This window comes from Aricia agestis, chromosome 13 (assembly GCF_905147365.1).
Source record: "Aricia agestis chromosome 13, ilAriAges1.1, whole genome shotgun sequence".
Lineage (NCBI taxonomy): Eukaryota > Metazoa > Arthropoda > Insecta > Lepidoptera > Lycaenidae > Aricia > Aricia agestis.
The window spans coordinates 8,877,947-8,895,402 of record NC_056418.1 but is presented as its reverse complement, the minus strand read 5'-3'; the positions used below and the strand labels follow the sequence as shown (position 1 = coordinate 8,895,402).

Sequence of the window (17,456 nt, the reverse complement as noted above, 5' to 3'; positions counted from 1 at the left end):
TGGAGCAATTTTTATGGCAATATTTGGCACAGATATAGAGTACACCAAGTGAAGGGAGTAGGGATATAAGAGCTATTTTTTAAGGGGAAAATGTACGGTTTCCGTAAAATTCCTAATTTACGCAGGCGAAGCCGCGCGGGACGTCTAGTTCATAATAAAATTGTGATTCATTTTCCAATAAATTATTATGGTCATTGTTTTTTTCCAGAAAGCGATTTTCCTAAAACTAGTGATTAAATAAAAGAAGGTATATGGTATTAATTACTAATCTATATATATATATATATATATAAAACTCAAAGGTGACTGACTGATTGACATAGTGATCTATCAACGCACAGCCCGAACCACTGGACGGATCGAGTTGAAATTTGGCATGCAGGTAGATGTTATGACGTACCTAGGCATCCGCTAAGAAAGGATTTTGATAAATTCCAACCCCAAGGGGTTCAAATAGAGGATGAAAGTTTGTATATAACACACTTCTTAACGCGAGTGAAGCCGCGGGCAAAAGCTCGTATAATCATATTTTATTATTACCACCTGCAAGTGCCTAATAATGTCGTTTTTAGGGTTCCGTACACAAAGAGCAAAAACGGGACCTTATTACTGAAACTTCTATGTCTGTCTGTCCGTCTGTCTGCCTGTCTGTCTGTGTGTCTCCAGGCTGTAACTCTAGAACCGCTATAGCTAGACTTCTGAAATTTTCTCAGGTTGTGCAAATAATACTAAAAATAAATTAAATATTTAACTCCTCTTTGGCTCCCATACAACAAATAGTAAATATTAAAGCTTTTATCTTAAGACTAGAAGGTGAACTTCGTATAACTCCCCTCCTAATAATCCTAATATAAACCTACCATGGACTTCCACGAATATTTCAAGACTAAAACTAACCAAATCTCAAGTTCTAGTGAAAATAACAAATTTTTAAATTCATCTATATTATAAAACAAAGTCGCTTTTTTTCCCTCATATCCCTTTAATCTTTAAAACTACGCAACGGATTTTGATGGTTCTTTCAGTGTTAGATAGCCCATTTATCGAGGAAGGCTATAGGCTATATCTTATCACGCTAAAACTAATAGGAGCGAAGAAATAGAGGAAAATGTGAAAAAAACGGGGAAAATTATTTGCATTAGGCAAACTTGAACGCGCTAATCTCAGGAATTACTGGTCCGATTTGAAAAATTCTTTCAATGTTAGATAGCTCATTTATTGAGGAAGGCTATAATCTATAATTTATCACGCTAAGACTAAAAGGAGAATGTGGAAAAAACGGGGGAAATTATTTGAAAGGGCTTATCTCGCGAACTACTGGAGCAATTTTTATGTTATTTGGCACAGATAAGAAGTAGACCACGTGAAGGATCATAGGCTATCGATTTTAATCATTTTTTCAGTGGCTATATATTTTATACCCGTGCGACGCCGGGGCGGGTCGCTAGCTATTTATATAGATAGATTCAATTTCTTGTAATGTATGTACCTATCAAAACTCTATGATGATTTATCGATTGTTACCAATACTTCACTGAAAATAATACCATAATCCGTTTAGAATTTCGAAACATTCATAACGATCGTTATTGTTTCAAACAATAGTTACAGTAATGAAGATCATGTTTACCTTGCTAACGGTTCGACGTACTGCAACTGGGTTAAGAACACGCTTTAATACTATGGAATATTCTCGAACTAAACGCACATCATTAATACACACCTATGTCGGTCTGTTTATCTGTTAAACCACAAAATACATATTAGTAAACTCTACATATAAAATCTTTGTCTATTATGTTTCTTCACTCTTCAATCGCCGATTGAGATAAAATTATCCAAATTTAAAGAAAGAAAGTTACGGAAATGTAGGATTGTTTTCATCCCGGAAAAGTTTTCTGCTGTATAAATATTGTACTTAATATACGTAAACGAAGTAGCAAAATTTGTATTTTGTACCTACAATTAATGATTGCTTACTTTTTGATTTCAACAATAAAGTTGATTACTAAGACTTTGGCAAATAAAGAATTTCCTCAGATGAAGTAAGTTTAGAGGTATCGAAAATATATCCATACCAATTACCATACTTGGTATACTGTACCTGAACCAGATCTAAGAGAAAGCTTTGGTGAAATTCGCATGAGAGTTTATATTTTGTTGCGTTACTTGTTACATTAGCTTTCAGAATCTAGGATACAGATCAAAATATCTATGAAATTTAGTAGTTGTCTTGCTTGAAAACAACGCCCCGGGGGCAAGATTTGCAGTACCTATGTACTGCAGAGCTGTTGATTCCTAGCCAGATGGGGGACCCACGTAGTTTGGTCACGTTACGTCAAACCCAGCCGACAGAACACAATTAATATTGAATTGACATGATCCTACCAAATGACGTTGGTCCGTCAACTGCCTAGGAATCAATTTCCTCGATCATATATTGTACACAGCTCCTTATCTATATTGGGTAACCTATGTAGTGAGAATCTAGGTACGCGGTGTCAGAGGCCTGTTTTCAGAGGGAACACCTAGGCTGTGTAATAGGTACCTAGAGATTAGAGATTACTATAGACGGTCTTCAAATTTTTTTTTTTTTATGAAATAAGGGGGCAAACGAGCAAACGGGTCACCTGATGGAAAGCAACTTCCGTCGCCCATGGACACTCGCAGCATCAGAAGAGCAGCAAGTGCGTTGCCGGCCTTTTAAGAGGGAATAGGTTAATATAGTAAGGAAGGGAAGGGAATAGGGGAGGGAAGAGAGGGGAATAGGGTAGGGGATTGGGCCTCCGGTAAACTCACTCACTCGACGAAACACAGCGCAAGTGCTGTTTCACGCCGGTTTTCTGTGAGAACGTGGTATTTCTCCGGTCGAGCCGGCCCATTCGTGCCGAAGCATGGCTCTCCCACGTATAAATGTAGGAATTTATGCTTTGGAGGTATTATAACAAGACTGAATTCGGTATAATTCTCAGTTTCCTTTTTATTTACACGCGCAATTATCGCAAATTTTAAATTATACATAATCCGTGTTACATAATGTTATATGAATGGACATTATCCGGTGGATACCAAACCAGATCCGAGCGAAAGCGAATTTCAAATGTCTCTGGAAAGTATTGACTGGTATTGAACAGCTTAACTTGATATTCAATATTATATCCTAAGATCCGACCGTAAAATCCTGCATGAATCGTTTTTTTTCGAGCAAATATATTTTAAAATAATCTTTAGAACGTATAGAATGGATTAATGTTGGGTTGCCTTGTTAAAAGTAGCCGCAAGTACCGCTAATTAAGTTTAATGTTCATGAGATAAATGCATAATTTGTTTGAATATTTTTTTCAGTAAATTTTAGAACGTATGTTCTAAAGATTATTTTAAAATATATTTGATCGAAAAAAACGATTCCTGCAGGATTTTACGGTCGGATCCAATACTATTAAGTATTATTTAAAAGTGGAACGTTGTGAGTTGTCAAAGAAATATACTGCACTGTGCAGCATGTAAATGCAAAGAAACGAGTTTCTTTGCTTCTACTAATTAGTGTTGTGGAAAGTAAATAAAATATTGCCACTGGAACTCTACATTCGATATTTGAATTGAGAATGATTCAAGAGTACTAGATGATTCACAGGTGATGTTAGCCGTCCTACTTCTAGATTTAATTATTAAAATAAGATAAATTCGTCACAGTCGTGATACGTTTCAACAGTAATCGGTTTGGAATTATTGATTTTGGAATTGAGATTAGAATATCTAAATTCATGTTTATTAATTCAGTCAAAGTGAAATTAAAATCTAATAAACACAAGAATCTTAAGAGCCCATATGACCCTAACTTGACTACATACTTTAACCTAGATCTCAAAATCTGTAAGGTCTAGAAAACTGATTTTTTGACACAAGTAACTTCAGTTCATAAAGATTAAATGCTCAAGACGAAAACACGATTACTCAAAAAATGCTCGATAGTTTCTTTTTTACAAAAAACCTTGTTTTAGACACATTTTTGCTTGGATCTTCAAAGTTTGCTGTCTTTTCTTTAATATTTTTAATATCTAAAAAGGTATTGATAAAACCTAAATTTGCTCAAAACACTTTTTTCATAATCATTATAGTTCGTCTTTTATTCAAGCAAAACTAACTCGGCGATGATTCCGCGCCGTCCTTTTTCACCTGGCATATGAAAGACGGGCGTGAGTGTGAAGAGAGAAGGACGATGTTTGATTTTTAGAGTCAGGTGAGCTCTTAAACATGGTTCTGATTTCTGTCGAAAATAAAATTTCCTTTATTACCTAACTTTTTAATTATTTAGTCTGACTGTCTGTCTATTTCTATTGTCTATCCGTGGCGTCGGAGGCCGTAGCATCAGATAGAGTTACGGGTAGACTGATTTTGATCTATTTTTTTTTTGTTTTAAAGCTGACATAGAGTTTTCATCATAGTAATAGTTTATTATCAGCTGTCTCACTGTTGGAAAAAAGGGTTTAAGTAATAACAATATTAAAAACCCTTAGTTATCCAGCATCAACTCTGAGTGCTGACGACAGATTCAGAGTTTCTACGTGGGTTTTTATTTATTTTACTCATCATCTTTCCAGGCCCCCTAGCCCACGGCGTGCCAGGCGAGGTCCGCGGCATGTGGGCGGCGTACCAGCGCTGGGGGCGGCTGCCGTGGGCCTCGCTCGTCCAGCCCACTCTGGACTTCTGCGAAACCGGCTTCAACGTGTCGCAGGTCATGTACGACATGATCACCGTCGCGCCGTACGCTAAGGACGATCCGATTTTGAGGTAGGATTCATGTATTAAATAAATGGTGTTTTCCTTCAAGCAAGTATTAGCTACAGTAACATTGCGGAAATTGATTCCTAGGCAGTGGATGGACGGATTAGCTGTGATCGCCCGGATGGGTTAACTTAACGCGACCAAATTACTTAGGTCCGCCATCTGCTTAGGAATCAACTTCTCTGGTAGTAATTTTTTTTTATGAAATAAGGGGGGCAAACGAGCAAACGGGTCACCTGATGGAAAGCAACTTCCGTCTGCGGGTGCGTTGCCGGCCTTTTAACAGGGAATAGGGTAATAGGGGAGGGTAGGGATGGGAAGAGAAGGGAAGGGAATAGGGGAGGGTAGGGGAGGAAATAGGGTAGGAAATTTGGCCTCCGGTAAACTCACTCACTCGGCGAAACACAGCGCAAGCGCTGTTTCACGCCGGTTTTTTGTGAGAACGTGGTAGTTCTCCGGTCGAGCCGGCCCATTCGTGCCGAAGCATGGCTCTCCCACGTAAAAAAGGTTTTGCAGGTTTCTTTAGCCGTTGCCCGTCAGAATAATTGATTGATGAGGATTTATGTTATTTGGTTGGATTATGTCGTGTCATACATTGAATTTGTCGTGATTTGTCGGCTAGGTTTTGCTATAACTCATCCCGTGAGTTTGCCATGCCAATTTGCTCTGATAGGATATACAAGCTTCTTACCCAGTTACCTAATCAAATGCCAACTAGACCTAACATTTACTGCCTACAGGTATGGTTTGTCTTACACTAATCAAAATCTCCCATTCTAGGAGGCAGCTTTTCGACACGAAGGCGAATAAGTTCCACCCCCCGGGCACGAGGGTCAAACCCAGCGCAGAGTGGTGTAGGACTTTGAAGATCATCGCAGAGAAGGGCGGAGATGATCTATACAATGGAACATTGGCTGTGGAGCTGCTGGACGACTTGAAGAAAGCCGGCAGCATCATCACAGCTGATGACTTGAAGAATTACAAGTAAGTTTTACTTTTTTTTTACTTTAGTGGCTCATTTGATGATAGACTTAAACTGCTATACGACCTGCAAACCTTCAAGAAGAGAGCGTATTCCCTCCTAAAAGGCCGGCAATGCACCTGCAGCTCTTCTTATGTTGCGAGTGTCAATGGACGATCAGGTGACGCGTTTGCTCGTTTGCCCCCTTATTTTATTATTTTATTAAAAAAACTTGCTTTTTCGTAAGGCTACGCTCGTAGTGAGAACGCATTTACCTAAACAATAATTGTGACTCATAAAGGAGTATGGGCACATTTGGGCTATCGGCGGCGCGTATATGGAATCTATACCTTCACACAACGCTCTATAGTGTTGAGTTCAGGTATACCATAAAAATATGTAACGCCGTGTTGAGGGTTTTAAAATATACCCGACTGCGACATTCGTTTTGGGTATAGTATAAAAATATTTACAGTCGTGTTAAGGATTTCAAAATATACCCGACCGCAACATTGGTTTGGGGTAAAGGGACGTTTATATTTTATGGGTTAGGAATTGAGATAACAAAAGTAGATAAAAACGTTTATTAGTTACTATAAAAATAATTAAATAATTAAACTCACGATTAAATTAGCTGGTACCGACTTCTAAATGATGAAGACTGTAGTATGTATATGTCGCAGCCGACTGGTTTAAATAGTCGTTCAATCAAACAGCTAGCCCTTTGACTGAACAACGCCATTCAATCACACGGCTATACGTTGTTTAGCCGACTTGTTGACTACAACGTTCAACACTACAGCTAGATGACGCTTAGCCTACTGGTTTAATGGCAAATTAACTAGGGCGACCATTAGCTTAATATGTAATTTGGGAGAATAGGAAAACTTTTTGTATTTTATTGAAAGATTATTCTCGGATTAAGTTTAAGGGGTGACTAAAAGTTTTTTATTTTTTACTTATTGCATTACAATAAGTAAAAATAAAAAATTCTGAGGGCAGTTTTGTGACACACAGTCATAGTTCTAACCTAACCTACTTTTGGACTTTTTGGATTGTGTTTGTTTTTGTTTTATTTCGAGCCCCCCTTTTATTTGACGACGGTCGCCGGCTGCTACCGCAGCACGCTCGCTGCGCTCGCTCGGCTCCCTCTGTGTTGTGGTCTAAGTTCTAACCTAACCTAACCAACTTTTTGACTTTCTGGATTGTGTTTGTTTTTGTTTTGACGGGGGGCTGTGCCTCCGAACCCCCCTTTCGGCGGGGCTGCGTCCATCAATTTCAACAAATATTCGAGGAGAAATTACGTTCTCCTCGAATATTTGTTGAAATTTTGATTCACTCGTATGTGCCTCCACAATTTTGGCTCTTTAATAACAGTTGTAACTTTTATTAACAACTTTCTTTCCGAAAAACAACCACAAACACCTGCTAGTTGACGCTATATTGTAAATAAAACGCACCTAGCGCCGCAGCGGTGCGCGCTGAACTACTTCAATTAGACCCCAAGTACGGACCGACGTCACAGTCCTACGCATATTTATCAAATGACAGCCGAATGTTTTGGTTGTATTAATAACTTTGTTCTTAAAAGGGAAAATTATAACTCAAAACTAACGATGCGATATCACTATGATGTAAGCAGATATCCCAAGTTGTGGGGGGGGGGGGGGGTTTGGGGGGGCGCAGCCCCCCCAAGTACAGACCGACATCAAAGTCCTCCGCATATTAATCAAATGACAGCCGAAAACTATTAGTATTAGTTTTGGTTGTATTAATAACTTTGTTATTAAAAGGGAAAATTAAAACTCAAAACTAACGACGTGACATCATTTTGATGTAAGCAGATATCCCAGGAAGGGGGGGTTTGGAGGGGCGCAGCCCTCCAAATTACGGACCGACGTCAAAGTCCTACGCATATTTATCAAATGACAGCCGAAAAGTGTATGTTAAATACACTTTTCGGCTGTCATTTGATATGCGTAGGACTTTGACGTCGGTCCGTAATTTGGAGGGCTGCGCCCCTCCAAACCCCCCCTTCCTGGGATATCTGCTTACATCAAAATGATGTCACGTCGTTAGTTTTGAGTTTTAATTTTCCCTTTTAATAACAAAGTTATTAATACAACCAGAACTAAACAAATAGTTTTCGGCTGTCATTTGATTAATATGCGGAGGACTTTGATGTCGGTCTGTACTTGGGGGGGCTGCGCCCCCCCAAACCCCCCCCCCCCCCCCACAACTTGGGATATCTGCTTACATCATAGTGATATCGCATCGTTAGTTTTGAGTTATAATTTTCCCTTTTAAGAACAAAGTTATTAATACAACCAAAATTTTCGGCTGTCATTTGATAAATATGCGTAGGACTGTGACGTCGGTCCGTACTTGGGGGGGCTGCGCCCCCCCAAAGCCCCCCCCCCCCCCCCTCCTGGGTTATCTGCTTACATAAAAATGATGTCGCGTCGTTAGTTTTCAGTTTTAATTTTCCCTTTTATTAACAAAGTTATTAATACAACCAAAACTAAACAAATAGTTTTCGGCTGTCATTTGATTAATATGCGGAGGACTTTGATGTCGGTCCGTACTTGGGATATCTGCTTACATCATAATGATATCGCATCGTTAGTTTTGAGTTTTAATTTTCCCTTTTAAGAACAAAGTTATTAATACAACCAAAACTTAACATACACTTTTCGGCTGTCATTTGATAAATATGCGTAGGACTTTGACGTCGGTCCGTACTTGGGGGGGCTGCGCCCCCCCAACTCCCCCCCTCCTGGGATATCTGCTTACATCAAAATGATGTCGCGTCGTTAGTTTTGAGTTTTAATTTTCCCTTTTAATAACAAAGTTATTAATACAACCAAAACTAAACAAATAGTTTTCGGCTGTCATTTGATTAATATGCGGAGGACTTTGATGTCGGTCCGTACTTGGGGGTGGCTGCCCTCCAACCCCCCCCCCCCCACAACTTGGGATATCTGCTTACATCAAAATTATGTTGCGTTGTTAGTTTTGAGTTTTAATTCTCCTTTTTAGGATCCAAGTTTTTAATTAAAACTCAATTTATTCCAACCTACACTAAACATACGGTTTTCGAGTGTCATTTCATTTATATGCGGGGGACTTTGCCCTCGGCCCGTACTTAGGGGGGCTGCGCCCTCCCAAACTCAACCTCCTAGGATTGTTGCTGACATCAAAATGGTTTAGCGTCGTTAGTGTTAAGTTTTAATTCTCCTTTGTAGGAATATAGTTATTATTTAAAAGTCAATTTATTCCAACCTAAGCTAAACATACACTTTACGAGTGACCTTTGATCAATATGCAGGGGACTTTTCCGTCGGCAAAAAATTATCCATTTCCGTTATTATACTATGTTAATGCGGACAAAGTCGCGGGCAACAGCTATAATATTATAATAATACGTTTTAACGCGAGCGAAGCTGCGGGTAAAAGCTAGTCAATACAATAAAATCAGTTTGTGCTACTGCGCACACGTTATGCAGTCTGGTTAGGTTAGGATTAGGTTAGGTTAGGTTTGGGTTACGTTAGGTTTAGGTTAGGTTTAAACCTCCGGTGATCCGAAGGGAGTCCGACATACCCCTGCCCCTTCCCCCGAGGGGGCGGGGGATTCGTTATGCATTTCCCCTCCTCAAAAAAAAAAAAGGTTTAGGTTAGATTAGGTTAACAGCAGCGGGATTAAGTGTTATTATTGAACACGAGTAAGTACTAATAAACTCTGGACCTCCTTATAAAAACCTTTTGCCTTACCTTCCCGCTTTTGCTCTAAACATAAGCTATTAGCTAAGATACTTATTAAATTATGCATATCATCTTGAAAAATAAAAATTTATTTTATCCACTTTTGAAGTACCTACCTATATTTCGGCGATGAGATTTTTACACTGTAATTTAATATTCAATTTTATGACTTAAATTCTTAGATCTTCGTAAATGCTTACAAATTGTAACATGAGGCATAGCCAAGCGTAATCAGTGAGTACTGAGTAGTAACAATATTCATAGATAATAAAATGTCCCTAAAACCAATCAATGTTATTCAACAGATCTTCGTTACAGGAATTTTTAGGTTTTATAATCAGTAAAATTACCAGAAGTTATGAACCGGAATGACATTTGCCCAAGTCGCAACACGGGGGCTGGCCTTGAAATACAATAATATTATGAACTTATCACTTGATAAAAACAGAATTCGACCTTTTAATGATAAAGGCAAGTTTAGTATCAACTAGATGACGCCCGCAACTCCGTTGCGCCAAAATTCGTTTGTCGCTCAGGATATTTCGGGGATAAAACGTTCGGTAGTTCCCGAACCGGTGGTAGGCAACGTAGTTTCTTCGTTCGACTTTCAAAAAGTGTATCATGATACCCAATGATGAAAAACTCAAAGCAGATATTATGTTACTACCGCGCGCGTTGTGAAGATTCAAATACGGCCCAATTGGGCCGTCTGTTGTTTAGTCTGCATCGAGCGCAGACACGAACGTGCTGCGTCTTGTCTTACCTAAATAAATTGAAAATGATGTTGTGCGTGTATCGAAAATGTACCAATTATGACTCGAAAGTAAACAAAACACATGGAATCTCTTACCACACGTCTTGATTGCAATAAATACCTCGATTATTTACATTTTCGATTAGTTTTTAGAACAATCTGGAAAAAAACGAATTTTCGTCATAGCTCAGGCGAAGAAAGAGACAGCGATACTATTAGACGTTTAAAAATAGAACTGTCTCTTTTACTACTTAAACGTACTTAAATGGTTTTTCGTATCTTTTGTTTCACTTATCTGTCAAATTTGTCAATGTTTGCAATTTTGAAATTGAAAATTGTTCGGAAGAGATTTAAGCCGGAAAATAGTATGGACGTAACATATCTGTATAAGTAGAATATCATTGATGATACCCATTTTGAATAAAAATATATTTTATTTTATTTATTTATTTCCATGTCCTTTTTCGGCACTCAAAGTATCCCCATACCAAATTTCAGCAAACTCTGTTCAGCGGTTTAAGCGTGAAAAGGTAACAGACAGACAGACTTTCGCGTTTATAATATTAGTATCGATTTAGCTGATTCAACCCAAAATAAACAAAATCGACATTTCTAGAATATGGAGCAGAAAAACAGGTAGCACCTGTTTAAATGTAAACAGTATGCGCTTGAGTCAGTAAGTTTTAAAAACATTGGATGATGAAATCTTTGTTGAATGTGTTGCCATTTTCTTGCACTGCGTGACCTGCAATACACTGCAAAAGCTATGATTATAAATTATAATGTTATGGATGCTATTTGCTGTTTGATTTATTACTGTAAAATGTTGTTAATATGTTAACAACAGGGCGACCTGAAATTCTTTAGAATAGTCGTCTTAAAAAATAACTGCCCTAGTGGCAGTCTGTCACCTACTTACCTACTTTGGGCTTTGACATTTTTCATTTAGGACTATTTTCTCTTTTGTTTTAACTAAAACCAGAAAATACTTACTTACCTAAATTGCTTAACATACTTTTGGAATATATTTTTACCTAGTTTTAATATCTTGCTATAAAACATGATACGAGTATAAAAATACATGAATGTACACCAATAAACCGAGTAAATAGGTAGGGTATATAAATAGTAAAGTAGATCACGATTCACGGCAGCTGTTGCTGACTGTTTTATTATTGTTATCGCCAATTTCTAGCCCAAAATGAATGAAATATGAGTAAACATGTGCTACTTTTCGGCTTATAAATTATAACTTCCTATGTGAAGATAAATGAGTCACGTTGGTAACAAAAGATCGATAAAGAGATCGATGTTCTTTGTTTTGATTCACACTTGATTAGTGCATAACATTTCGTGGAATCGGTTTCATTATTCTCTGAACTTCCTGCAACGGGTTTTTGTAGATCTTTTGAAATTTACCAGTGATTCATCATTCATGCCTGTTTTCTCCAACTGCATCTTAACTTTAAGTGTCCTTTAGTGGCCTTTAATGTTACCAATTTCTTAAAATATTTTCACTAATGTTCATTGTGCTTTGTGTCATAAAGACTTAGTCGAGGCATAAGGATAAGTAAAATCATTTTTGTCTTAACACAAATAGCTCAGTCAACAAAGTTGTTGTAGAATGCGTGAGCGGGAACCTAAGCAATTTCTGCAGGAACAGTTTTACTTTTCCTGAGCGTGTAGTTCGAAAACGAACGAGAATTTGGAAAAACTGTATAGAATCTAATTTATACAGAATTTAATAAGGTTTAAGGTCATCATAGAATATTTTTTGCTGCAACGCATACCTAGTTTTTTAGTTATTGACGAAAAACCAAAAATTTTGACCTTTGCCCCCTTCTCTTTGCTCACCTCCTAAACGTCAGGACTTTTAGTATGTTTTGTCCCTAATCACCCTGAATAAGTTTCAGCAGAAATCGCTTAGGTTCCCGCTCATGCACTCTATACCCTCTTTTGAGTCATTCGTTACCCGGACTAAAAACCGGAAACCGTACATTCTTCCAGGATAAAATCTACCCGGTGTCCTTTCCCTTGACTCAAAGTATATCCGTGCCAAATTTCAGTAAAATCGGTTCAGCGGTTTGAGCGTGAAGAGGTAACAGACAGATAGGGACGGATCTTCGCTTTCTCTTTTTTTTATACGAGCTGTTATTTTATTTTTAGCCACTTCCTTCTTATTGTCATATCAACTAAGCTACAGCTAAGACAATGCCTTGAATTAGTACCAGAAAAGATTACCTAATCATTAAATTATTGATTACTAGCCACCCGCCCCGGCGTCACACGGGTATATAAAATATATAAGTAGCCACTGAAAAAATTATTAAAATTATGCCTATGATCCTTCACGTGGTCTACTTCTTATCTGTGCCAAATAACATAAAAATTGCTCCAGTAGTTCGCGAGATAAGCCCTTTCAAATAATTTCCCCCGTTTTTTCCACATTCTCCTATTAGTCGCCCCAATTTCACTAACATCTGTTAGTGTTAAAAGCTTGTTAAAATGTAATGTCTTATCTTTCATTCATATGAAAATCGAAAGAGGTAACGTCATACTAATTCCGGCGTTAACTTTAACAGTCGTTGGTGAAATTGGGGCTTAGCGTGATAAAATATAGTCTATAGCCTTCCTCAATAAATGGGCTATTTAACACTGAAATAATTTTTCAGTAGTTCCTGAGATTGGCGCGTTCAAGTTAGCCCTTTCAAATAATTTTCCCCGTTTTTTTCCACATTTTCCTCTATTTCTTCGCTCCTATTAGTCTTAGCGTGATAAAACATAGCCTTCTTCCTTCCTCGATAAATGAGCTATCTAACACTGAAAGAATCATCAAAATCCGTTGCGTAGTTTCAATGATTAAAGGGAACAAAGGGACATGAGGAAAAAAAGCGACTTTGTTTTGTAATATTATGTATAGAATAGACGATTTCGTAACTTTCCAGAGCAAAAGTAACAGACCCGATAGCAGTGAAGTTAGCCAACGGTGACACCCTCTACACCCCTCCTCCGCCGAGCAGCGGCGCGGTGCTGGTCAACATCCTCAACATCCTCAGCAGCTACAACTTCACAGCAGACAGCATCAAAGGCCTCGACAATGAAGTCCTCACATACCACCGGATTATAGAAGCTTTCAAATACGCGTATGCGGTGCGCACGAAGCTAGGAGATACGGACTTCTTGGATTTACGCGAGGTAGGCACTGTCCAGTCAAATCTCTTGGATAATTAAACGTTATTTTCCGTGTGCTAAAGTTTAAATTAGAATGCACATGGCCCACCCGTTTTACATTTTACCCATGGAGACATATTTTCTAAGTCAATAAATTCAGAAACTCAAGACATTTATTTTCATACAATATTATTTTACTACAGAATATAAATACTTACCTACTATTTTGAATACGGAATTTCCTTCAGCTTTATGACGTGACTTGACCTTACACTAAAACTTCCTGTTAGTAATTCCAAATGATTTCGTAAGTAGCATCGTAGAGTTAAGAAAAACATCGTGAGGAAACCTGCACATAGGTTCCAGATTGGTTTTGAGCTAAGTGGTCAATATCTCTATCATATTTCCTGGTATTCACCCCTTCATTTCTCTTAACTGGGCTGAATATGTTTTGTAACATACACCATTCTTGTGAATGCATAAGTGCTTGGGCATTTCACCATACGGGCGTTTATAAAAACTTGTCCTACGCACCTACGCATAACTGAAGACGTTCTCGGAATACAATTACGTATAAGTCTTCCGTAACGCATAACTCATAAGGTCCTTACTCCTTAAATGTTTAGTAAGAACTTTCCAATTCCATATAATTTTCCAGTACATCGCCAACATAACCTCGCCTCAATTCGGAATAGAGGTTCGACAGAAGATCAACGACACTCTGACCAGCAATGATCCAGAATACTACGGCGCGGAGGGGTACAGCAAGGACGACCACGGCACTGCGCATATATCTGTGATGGCCGACAACGGGGATGCGGTCTCGCTCACTAGCAGTATTAACTATTAGTAAGTACAATTTGTAAGACAGGGTCTTTAATAGGCTATGCCTTTTGGTCTTGTTACTTAACATTAACAAATCAAATCTACTTTCACCTTCAAAATTCGACTTTATCACCAGCTTCGGCGCCGGCTACGTGACGGAAAAAACCGGCATCATCCTCAACGACGTGATGGACGACTTCTCATCGCCAGGGTTCACCAACCAGTTCGGGCTGCAGCCCTCGCCGGCCAACTTCATCGCGCCGGGCAAGCGGCCGCAGTCATCCATGTGTCCCAGCATCATCGTGGATAAAGACGGCAATGTCAGACTGGTGATCGGCGCCGCGGGCGGCACGAAGATTACCACTGCTGTTGCACTGGTAGGTGGAATAAAGTTCTAGATGTTACACTTAGGTGACACTTTTCACCAACGTCTGTTAGTGTTAGCTTGTTAAAATGTCATTCTTCTGTCTTCACTTTCATTCATATAAAAAACGTATGAGGTAACGCGACACTAATTAGGTAGATATATATTAAGTCTATGCTAATTAGTATTAAACTAAATTAGTAGTACTGCACACACACTTGGGCACTATAAAATTACTCCTGCGTAGGTACGCAGGAGTAATTTTATAGTGCCAGGTTGTCTGGGTTCAATGAAACTGGCCACCGTCACCGAAATCGGTGTCGGAATTATTATTATTACAATGTCTTCTAAATCATCTGAAGAATCTGGATTCTGAGGCACTGGTGCCTCACAATTCAGAAGCATTTTAACTATCTTGTCTATAAACTTATCAGTTATCACGAACTATATTAATTTTAATATCTACTGTTTTCAGGTCGCTATCAGAAAGCTGTGGTTCGGTGAGACGGTCAAAGAAGCCATCGATCATCCGAGATTCCACCACCAGTTGATTCCCATGACCATCAACTATGAATTTGGTCTTACACATGTAAGAGGACTGATGTCCGTTCTACCAACTGCTCTCTAACTTTAACATAATGTCAATATCTCTAAAGAGTAAAGACTGTTTAGTCTTTACTCTTTAGATTAAATAGATAGATTTATTCATCAATAACTTTATAGTGTCAACGTTTTTAGGCCCAAAAAACTCCATGGAAACCTATAGAGATTGGTGAAAACTTAACCTTTTTAACCGATACAGGATAATTTACGTAGGGTGCGGTTGCTGAAATCTAACATCACTACTCCTAAGTCCTTACTCTCATAGTTGATGACTAGACGCGACGACAAGTCGCCCTGTTTGCGATGGCTCTTAAGGCTGGTTTTATCGTTAAGCGTTTCGGCAGCGCCGTTGGAGCGCCGCGCGTTCGAAGATGTATGGGGATTGGGGGTAGTAGTTGCGTTTTAAAGTCGCGCGCTTGAGCAACGCCGTTCGTGACAGGTCACAGGAGGCGTTTGTTACAGCTTCGAACGCGCGCACTCCAACGGCGCTGCGAAACGCTTAAGAGGATACAACAGGGGCTAGAGAAATGAAAAAAAAGTACGTGTAATATCTGTAGCTGTCTCCCTTACCTCAAGCCTATACCGCAGAACGCGATAGAGACAACTGCAGAAAATCCAGAAAATCAACGATTCGTTGTCCCCTAATTCCTTCTCCAAAACTTAACCGATTTAAGTACTTTTTTCATTAAAGATTAAAAAAAGGCTTGAGCTGTGTTCCTATGTTTTGCTTTTTTTGTATAATTTAGCCAAATCTGTTTTCTGGACGTTTGAACACAGTGGAAAATCTGGCCATTTTTTTGGGTTTTTGAACGTTCATATCTTATTTAATAATTAAATTATGAAAAAAAAGAAAACATAGGGACATTGTATTAGTGGCCGTAGATATTCAGGAAAAAAATTATAACTCTACTAGCATTATCCAGGGAGGAAACAGGGGACAACGTTTGTATGGAAAAAAGGGCGGTGTGGAATCCTCTTAACGATAAAACCAGCCTAATACCTCGATCGTGGGAATCACAATAGATATTCAATTATTATGCGGCACGCGGGTGCCGCTTGGGCTGATGGGTTAAAGACAAGCACTTGTACCATCTTGTACCCTTAGGTTGGGTTGCACCAACTAACTTTAACTGTAACTTTAACTATAACTACAGTGCAAAATGTCAAATCTTTGGTTAAAGTTAAATATTATGGCGTCCAAGGACGCCATATTTAACCTCTGCAGCTCATACGTATATCTGAAAATTTACTATGTTTTACAGTGTTATATATTTTTCCTGACGATTTTTACGGATAATTAAATTTTTTATACCCTCAATCCCGTTACCTGTAGCTTCAATTAAAAAAAATTACGCAACAGACATCTGTGAATTTCTCCGGTTAAAGTTAAAGCTGAAGGACGCCATATTTAACTATAACCATAACTTTAACTTTAACCACGCCTTTGGTGCAACCCAACCTTAGTATCGCTAAATTATCAAGGGATACTCTTACCTCTTTGGCTTTAACGTTTTAGCCCCAATTTCACCAACGTCTGTTAGTGTTACAGCTTGTTAAAATGTAATGTCTTCTCTTTCATTCATATGAAAATCGAAAGAGGTAACCTGATACTAATTCCGGCGTTAACTTTAACAGTCGTTGGTGAAATTGGGTAGCCTTATTCCCACAACATAATATTTGTAACATTTCTTTCTTCAGTAGTCATTTAAAATATATTTTAAAATGGTTATTTTTATTTATTACAGGACATACTAGACGGCCTAAGGAGTAAAGGGCATAACACCACGCGGTACCGCGACCGAGGGTCCATAGTATGCGCCCTCTACAAGAACAAAACGGCGATTTACGCCAACTCAGACTTTAGAAAAGGAGGTGATGTAGCGGGCATGGACTAGACTTTAAAGAGAATAAAAACGCGTTTTAGTGTCATGATTTATAATGAATTGCGCGCACACGGAAATTACTGGCACCCGGAAAGAATCCACAGATAACATTTTTTTTCTTTAAAAATTCTTAAGCCGCTGAACCGATTTAGATAAAATGCAGTATCCAGATATTTCGAAAGGCAGAAAAGGACATATAGGATACTTTTTATCGCCAAAAAATGGACGATCCCGCGCGACAAAACTATTTTAGTCAACAATATTATAAGGGCCTGTTTCACCATTTTCTGATAAAGTGCCTAATAAGCTATTCACAACTTTTTTGACAGATTCTTCATACTCGATCTG

General features: G+C 38.6%; 1 protein-coding gene across 3 annotated transcripts in view; it reads left to right on the top strand.

The window, feature by feature from the left end:
* LOC121733035 (glutathione hydrolase 1 proenzyme-like) overlaps positions 1–17,258 on the top strand; it is a 64,638-nt gene extending 47,380 nt beyond the window's left edge. For all 3 annotated transcript variants that reach the window (XM_042123121.1, XM_042123120.1, XM_042123119.1), the window contains 7 exons: positions 4,602–4,791; positions 5,566–5,769; positions 13,208–13,457; positions 14,092–14,282; positions 14,395–14,635; positions 15,098–15,211; positions 16,971–17,258. In XM_042123121.1, the coding sequence (XP_041979055.1) occupies positions 4,602–4,791; positions 5,566–5,769; positions 13,208–13,457; positions 14,092–14,282; positions 14,395–14,635; positions 15,098–15,211; positions 16,971–17,120 (1,340 nt within the window). In that variant the 3' untranslated portion in view covers positions 17,121–17,258. The remainder of the gene's footprint in view (positions 1–4,601; positions 4,792–5,565; positions 5,770–13,207; positions 13,458–14,091; positions 14,283–14,394; positions 14,636–15,097; positions 15,212–16,970) is intronic.
* Positions 17,259–17,456: the final 198 nt, after the last annotated feature.